Below are 8,203 nucleotides of genomic sequence, written 5' to 3'. Positions count from 1 at the left end.
GTGTTAAATGAGAAACTATTTTGTTCTGTAAGCCTTCATCTTAAGTGAGAATAGCAGCACAATTGGAAGAGCATAGTCAATGTCACTAAACTGTGCATGTAGAAATTTTTGAAATGGTGTATGCTTGGCTATATGTATTTTCACCAAAAAAAAAAGGTTGAGAAGTTAGAGGGTTGACATGTTGTGGGGTTGTTAACCAGTGTCATAAAACAATACGTGTACTACTGTTTCATGAGAAACTATTTGTTCTGTAAGCCTTCACCTGAAGTACAATAAAAAAAAAAAAATTGGTGGTTCAAACCTACCAGCCGCTCCATAGGAGAAAGATGTGGCAGTCTGCTTCTGTAAAGATTATAGAACCCTATGGGAAATTCTACTCTGTCCTATAGGGTCGCTATGAGTCAGAATGGACCCAACGGCAATGAGTTTGATTTTTTTTTTAGTATCTACCCTACTGGGTTTTGTGAAGACCACATGGAGTTATTGCTAAGGATGGCACCTGTACACAGTCAGCACTCAGAAGCTGACTGCTGGTATTATCATGACCAAAATCCTAAACTCCTGAAGGGGCAAGATGAAGTGTTCTTGGAGTAGCAAGTACAAGGCCAGTCAGACCACACCAAACCTTTGTTTCTTCATCTATTAAAAACTCTTGGTTTTACATGATGCTTGTAAAGCTTAAACACAATTATGGGTTAGTGTAGGTACAGCTGGGACATAACCTCCTCTATGAAGCCCTTCTGGGCCTCCCTCCCCGAGCCTATGCAGACTTCATCCCAGAGCCCATGACTGATCTCCAAGCCCATCTCTGACCTTGAAGGGTGCAGCTTTGGGTCTCCAGTGCCAGGCATGAGCCGGGTATGGAGTTTGCTGAATCGAACGACACCCTGGCAGGCTGGCCCAGGAGAAAGAACACTAGAGAGATACCATGAGACCGCACTCAATAACCTGGGCCCCTGGAGCCACTCACTAAGCCTCCATTTCCCAAACTGGAAAATGGGCAGGGAAAACTCGATCACCTCCAAGGTTCCTAATACCCAACACAGATATTCCTGGGTGCTGTGATTCTGCACGGAGACTCCAGCGTGAGAGGCCACTGACCACACCACACCAGGGTTCAGGCCACGGGGTCTCCACAGAGGCCCCCGGAGCCCCTCATGAGAGAGAAGGAATGGAGAACTGCTGTTCAGCAGCTGTTGGCTCCAGGGTCTCAGACAAACAGAAGGGCTTCTCTGTGCCCTGACGTCAAGCAGCCCTGGCTTTTGGGCTCCGTCTGTTGGTCGTGTCCTTCCAGGCAGGGGCCTGCCTTTCAGCAAGCCACGCGTCACAAGACCCCAAACGAACTGGACACCCCCAAGGACCAGCCTAGCCACCAGAGCTGCCCTCTAGCATACTCTTAGCCCAAAAGGCAGATGATCAAGTCAAATTCTCAGCCTGCTCAATCCAGCCTCTTCCCACCATACCCTTCCAAATACGAGTACACTAACCACAGGTGCCCTCCTGTTTCCATTCCCGTGAACAGGCTGTTCACTTCCTCTCACTTGTCTAGAAATTGAACTCCTGCTCATCTGTCAAGACTCAGCATCCCTGAAGCTGAATAAGCTCATCCAGTCAAATGCTCAGCTCACAGCTCCACAAACAAATGGGGCCCCAAGGGTGAACACCTTGGCCTCCAGAAGATGGCGCTTATGCTGCGGTTTGCCAATGCTTTCTGCCTCCTACCTGGCCCCTACGAGTGCTGCCCTAGGCTGTGCACAGGGACACAGGCTCACCTCCACGCTGTGTCTCCTGGGTATATGTCTGTCTCACCGCGCCCCCTCCCTGACTGAGCACTCCATGAGGGCAGGGCCCAGCAACAGTGACAGTGTGCAAATGTGGAAGACTTTGACCTTGGCTTCTTCAGACCAGACATACTGCTTCTTCCTCTGCTTCGCCAATGCCCAACAGCTGGGAAAACTGAGCCGGGGCTTCGGTGACCCATGTTCCTCTACCATACAGAGTACCCTGAGGCCCAACACTCCCACTCCGAGGCAGGTGTCTCTCCTGCTAGGCCTGGTGGGCCTTTGAAGGCAGGCACAGCAGCTAGGTGGACAATATTAGGGGCTAAGACTATGTTCCCAGCCTCTGATACATTTCCATCACAGCAAAAGCAGAACACAAGCTGATCAGTCAGAAACTCCAGAGGCCCAGGTGCCTACAGTTACCGTGTGTGTGTGTATTTGTGTGTGTCTGTCTGTCTGTCCCTGGAAACCTTAGTCTAACCCCTAGCCGGAACACTCATGGGTCCTACCCGGGGCCTTAGCTGCTCACCCTTGGCCTTAGCCCAAAGCTGCCCTGGGGACCCACAGCTCTCTAGCCAGATGGCTGTGAGGACCCAGTGCTCCTTGGTGGAAGCCAAGCCTGTAGGCTGCTCCAGGAGAAGGTCCAGGGATATAAGCCTCCCTGGGGAAGATGCTGGTGAAGGTCCAGTACAGGAGGAGAACATGTTCCCAGTGCATCATGCAGCCATTGGTGGGTGGGACAGGAAGCACATAGATGTAAGAGAGAAGGCTGGCTAAGCCTGCTTTGACCTCAGAGCACACATGTCGCCACCTGTTAGTATGTATGACACCAGACCGTGTGGTATGAAAGGCACATCTAACGCCTCAGGAAGGGGACTGGGGCACCTGGTGAGCACGAGGGGCCCCTCTGCCAAGGTGCCCCGTGATGGGGGCACTGACCATCTTGACCAGTGGCCATGTCCATTAGCATTGGCCCCTCTCTCCTCAGCCAAAGGGGACTCTCAGCCAGCCCCCAGGTAAGGAGTCTCTTTAGATCTCTCCCAGGACAGTGAGGAAGAGGGTGCTGTTCTATCAAGAGGTGGGCTGGAGCGTGGCCTGTGGCCAGTGGGAACTCACCATGCACTTGTTGGGCTTCTCGCCAGAGTGCACCCTCATGTGGATGAGCAGCTTGTAGCGGGCGTTGAAGGGCTTGTAGCGCCGCACGCAGCCAGCCCAGAAGCAGGTGAAGTCCTCGCCCTTGCGCTGGTCAATGTGGCTCTTCTCGATGTGCCGCACCAGCTCCTCCTGCTGTTCGTAGGCTGCACAGCAGTCCACCCAGCGGCATGCCTGCCGCCCGGCCACGACCCTGCCTACCAGGCCCAGCCCCAGGCCTCCAGGGCCTGGGCCGGGTGGCAACTGAGACAGAGGGTAGGGGGGCGGCAGGCCCTGCTGATGAGACCCGAAGAGATCTGAGAACTCGTCCGCAGGCTCCTGCTTCAGGAAGCTCCCCTTCGGGCAAGTTTCAAGTTGCAAGCTACCCTCGTGGCTCTCAGTGGCTGCAAGGCTAGGCCGGGCCCGCCTGGAGGGGCCCCCCAGGTCTCCTGGCAGAGGGGGGCTCCGGAGTCCATTCACACAGGTGACCAGAGCCGTCTGGGAGGAACGGATGATGGAGGTGAGGTTGAGGCCCTCAGAAGAGGCACAGGGTGAAGAGGAGGCTGAGGAGGTGGCAGGCAGGCCCAAGAGGCAGCAATGCTTCAGGCTGCCCTCGGGGAGATGGGCCTCAGGTGGGGGGCCTAGGCCAGAGCTGGGCTCACTGCCCAGAAGGTAGCAGGAAGGTGCGGGGTTGGCGAGGCCTCGGCCCGACAGGTCCAGGTCTGTGTGCAGGCCAGTGGCTGGCGGGACCCGGCAGTGGGCAGACAGGGGTGTGCGAGCTTCCACCATGGCCTGGTAGTCAGGCAGGGCCTCCTGCTTGATGTGCTGTGCGGCTGGGAGGCCGCCATTCACATATGTGGTTTGGGGTCTGGGTGACCTGAAAGACAGCAGCCAGAGAAGTCATGAGAAGTCAGGCAGTCTGGAGGGTGAGGCCCAGGTAGGGGATGGCAGGGAATCTGAAGACTGAGGGATGGAGAAGCCCAGAGCCAGAGAGGGAGGCTGAGAAAGACAGACACCAGAGACTGATTGACTGGTGAGAAGGAGGGTGGAGGAAGAAGGGGAGAGAGAGGAAACGAGGAGGGATGGGGAGGGGGCTCAGGAAAGGCAGGAGTTCTGAACAAGGAAATACTGCTTCATCCTTTAGCCAAATCCAGCCATTGATTATATACATACAATAGAATATTACTCAGCCAAAAAGAGAAATGAAGCCCTATGTATGCCACAACATGGATGAACCTTGAAATCATTGTGCTGAGCAAAACACAAATACTGTATGATCTCACTTAATGAAACAAGCAAATATATAGAAACCAAAGCTTATTAGTGGTTACCAGTGGTAGGAGGGAGGGAGAAAAAGGGAGTTTTCTCTTAGGGGTCATTGGGTTTATGTTAATGATGGTGGAATAATTTGGAAAAGGATAGCAATAATGGTTGCACAACATGAAGAATTTAACCAATGTCACTGGATTAAACATGTAGAAATTCTTGAATTGGCAAATGTTGTATTGCATATATTTTCACCACAATTGAAACAAAAAATCCAGCCATTAATGCCATCCTGTCCTGCCTCCAAGGCCTGACATCCTTCCTCATGATCCCACACACCAGTGAGGTCTGTGGGAAGAAGACTGTGGATGATATTCTGAGGGAAATCCAGGTCCACTTGTTTTAAATTTCACTTGTAAGTTCCTTAATTTTTGTAATATTTTTTAATTTCTAAAAGTGTTAATTGTATAAAGTTCACCCCAAGTTTTTCACTATTAATGTCAGTGTGTTGGGTGGTGGGGGTTGGGGATTGAAGGGTAAGAGGAACCTTCAGAAATAACTGAGGAAAAACTTCTCAGGAGGATGTCCCAGAATTTTAAGCCCAGATACCATGAGACCCCTGATTGTATAAACCCACAATTCTGGGGAAAAGCAATGTGGCAAGCCAAGAGGGGCAGCAACCGGGAGGCAGGAGATCTGGGTTCCAGGCCACGCTCAGCCACATCCCAGTTGTGCAAACTTGGGCAAGTTACTTCATCGTTCTGAGGCTCTCCTCTCATCCACAACACTGGAATGATTCTCTTTATGAGAGTGAGGATGGTGCAGATAGGCAGGGATAGGGTTTGCCATGGTGGTTGTCCTCATCACATCTGTGGTACACTGGTTTTTGGACAGAGCCTCCTCCAAGTGTGGGGGCCATTCCCTCTGCTCACTTCACAGAGGGCCAGGTTTAAGAGAGAAAAGGTAATTTCTGCACTTGAGTTCCCACCATCCCAGGCTGGCTTGGGAGTAAACAAGTAAAGTACAGGTAAATATACTAGAACCTGAGAACCGGAGAGGCCAGCAAGGTGACGCTGAGCTGAGGGTCAGAGAAGCCCCCTGCTGGGCGGCTGGGTAGCAGCAGCCTAACAGACAAGAAACCTAGTAGGACTAGGACACATCACATGACGGCACCCTTGCCTGAGCCTCAGTTTCCTCACCTGTAAAATGAAGACTAACTTTCTCTACCTCATAGGATGGCAGGATCAAGTGAGATGGCTGGGCAAATGGTGCTATTATTACTGCTATTATTACCCCCACTGTCCTGGGGCTCGCTATTATTACCCGCACTGTCCTGGGCTCTTTCCAGCCAGGGCTGTGGGAACATTGGGTTTCTGTTGAAGGGTGCCTATCCCTCTGTTTCCCAAGATGGGCTGAGTACTGGGGAGGCCTGCCCTGAAGCCCTGCCCAGGGTTCCCTGCAGCTGTAGCACCCCCAGCTCCAGCCATGAGGTGGAGTGGAGGGGAAGTGGTGGAGGAAGAAGGGTGTCAGAGCCAGGAAGCCCTCAGAGAGTATCGCCTCCAATCCCATCACTTAACAGCCAAGAGGGCATACCACAGAGCTTGCCCACGGTCTCGCAGTCGCAAACAGTGACAGGGTCTGGTCCAGAATTCAGGCTCCCCTTCTCCTACATGTGAGTATTTTTCCATATATAGAACTGACCTGATGCTCTCCCTGGATGAAGGCAATTGTGTGTGTGGGAGTGGGTGGGGTGAGTGGGTGGGGATTCTAGTTGTTTCTCAAATACACTTGAACAATGTCCTCTGCCTCACTCACCAGTGCCCTCTCTTCCCTCCCAAGAACTTTGTTGCCCAGAGCACTGCTCAGTCACCAGGTGGAGTCAGAAGGAACTTCAATTCTGAGACAGACAGCAAACCCACAACCTCCCTTCCCAGGGCTGAGGACGCTCTGGACCACCATTCTCAACAGAAAACTCCAAGGATCTTAAAGATCTGATAACAAAGTTGTGAGTTCACAGAGCTAAAAAAAATAAATAAGAGCCCAGCTGCTCCTTGCAGGGTTGAGATTCTGGGCCTGGTGAGATGTGGGCATCAGCTAGGAAGGCATCCAGGGAGGCATCTGTTTGGAGCAATCACTTTGAAAATACGATGAGATTAAATCAACCAACACAGCAGAAGAGAAAAGCTGTAGCTTTCTGTGACTGAGTCATCGAATAATTGACAGCAAAAGTTTGAATGGCATTAAATGAAATAGAGAATAGAAAAACAACTGAAAGAGTTAACAAGACCAAAAGCTGGTTCTTTGAAAAGATCAACAAAATCGATAAACCACTGGCCAAACAGACAAAAGAAAAACAGGAAGGAAGCAAATAACCCGAATAAGAAAAGAGATAGGCAATATCACAATAGACCCAACTGAAATTAAAAGACTCATAACAGAATACTATGAAAAACTGTACTCTTAACAAAATTGAATACCTAGAGGAAATGGACAAATTTCTAGAAACTCACTACCTACCTAAACTAACACAAACAGAGGTAGAACAACTGAATAAACCTATAATAAAAGAAGAGATTGAAAAGGTAATTTAAAAAACTCCCAACAAAAAAAAAAAAGCCCTGGCCCTGTCGGTTTCACTGGAGAATTCTATCAAACTTTCAGAGAAGAGTTAACACAACTACTACTAAAGGTATTTCAGAGCATACAAAAGGATGGAATACTCCCAAACTTATTCTATGAAGCCAGCATAACCTTAATACCAAAACCAGGTAAAGACACCACAAAAAAAGAAAATTACAGACCAATATCCCTCATGAACATTAACACAAAAATCCTCAACAAAATTCTAGGCAATAGAATTCAACAACATATTAAAAAAATAATTCACCATGATCAAGTGGGGTTTATAACAAGTATGCAGGGATGGTTCAACGTTAGAAAAACAATCAATGTAATCCATCACATAAATAAAACAAAAGACAACCACATGATTTTATGAATTAGATGCAGAAAAGGAATTTGACAAAGTCCAACACCCATTCATAAAAAAAAACTCTCAGCAAAATAGGAATAGAAGGGAAATTCCTCACCATAATAAAGGGCATGTATACAAAGCCAACAGCCAACATCATCCTAAATGGAGAGAGTCTGAAAGCATTCCCCTGTGAGAATGGGAACAAGACAAGAATGCCCTTTATCACCACTCTTATTCGACATTGTGCTGGAGGTCTTAGCCAGAGCAATTAGGCTAGAAAAAGAAACAAAGGACATCCAGATTGGTAAGGAAGAAATAAAAGTATCTCTATTTGCAGATGATATGATCTTATACACAGAAAACTCCAAAGAATTCACAAGAAAACTACTGGAACTAATAGAAGACTTCAGCAAAGTATCAGGATACAAGATAAACATACAGAAATCAGTTGGATTCCTCTACACCAAAAAAGAGAATTTTGAAGAGGAAATCAGCAAATCAATACCATTTACAATAGCCCCCAAGAAGATAAACTACTTAGGAATAAATCTAACCAGAGACATAAAAGACCTATACAATGAAAACTACAAGACACTACTGCAGAAACTAAAAGAGACTTACATAAGTGGAAAAACATACGTTGCTCATGGATAGGAAGATTCAACATTGTGAAAATGTCAATTCTACCCAGAGCAATCTACAGATACGATGCAATCCCGATCCAAATTCTAATGGCATTTTTTAATAAGATGAAGAAACAAATCACAAACTTTATACGGAAAGGAAAGAGGCCCTGAATAAGTAAAGCATTATTGAAGAAGAAGAACAAAGTGGGAGGCCTCACGTTACCTGATTTTAGAACCTATCATACTGCCACGATAGTCAAAACAGCCCGGTACTGGTACAACAACAGACACACAGACCAATGGAACAGAATTGAGAATCCAGATGTAAATTCATCCACCTATGAGCTGCTGATATTTGACAAAGGCCCAAAGTCCATTAATTAGGGAAAAGACAGTCTCTTTAACAAATGGTGCTGGCATAACTG

The 8,203-nt window shown here is 48.3% G+C and overlaps 1 protein-coding gene across 1 annotated transcript in view; it reads right to left on the bottom strand.

Moving 5' to 3' along the window:
* The window catches only part of GLIS1 (GLIS family zinc finger 1), a 286,001-nt gene that overhangs the window by 109,495 nt on the left and 168,303 nt on the right, over positions 1-8,203 (bottom strand). The window contains exon 3 of the mRNA XM_004371718.1: positions 2,898-3,789. Coding sequence (XP_004371775.1) covers positions 2,898-3,789 — 892 coding nt within the window. The remainder of the gene's footprint in view (positions 1-2,897; positions 3,790-8,203) is intronic.

Source organism: Trichechus manatus, unplaced genomic scaffold (assembly GCF_000243295.1).
Source record: "Trichechus manatus latirostris isolate Lorelei unplaced genomic scaffold, TriManLat1.0 scaffold00015, whole genome shotgun sequence".
NCBI classification, from domain to species: domain Eukaryota; kingdom Metazoa; phylum Chordata; class Mammalia; order Sirenia; family Trichechidae; genus Trichechus; species Trichechus manatus.
This window is presented reverse-complemented; position numbering and strand designations above follow the sequence as displayed.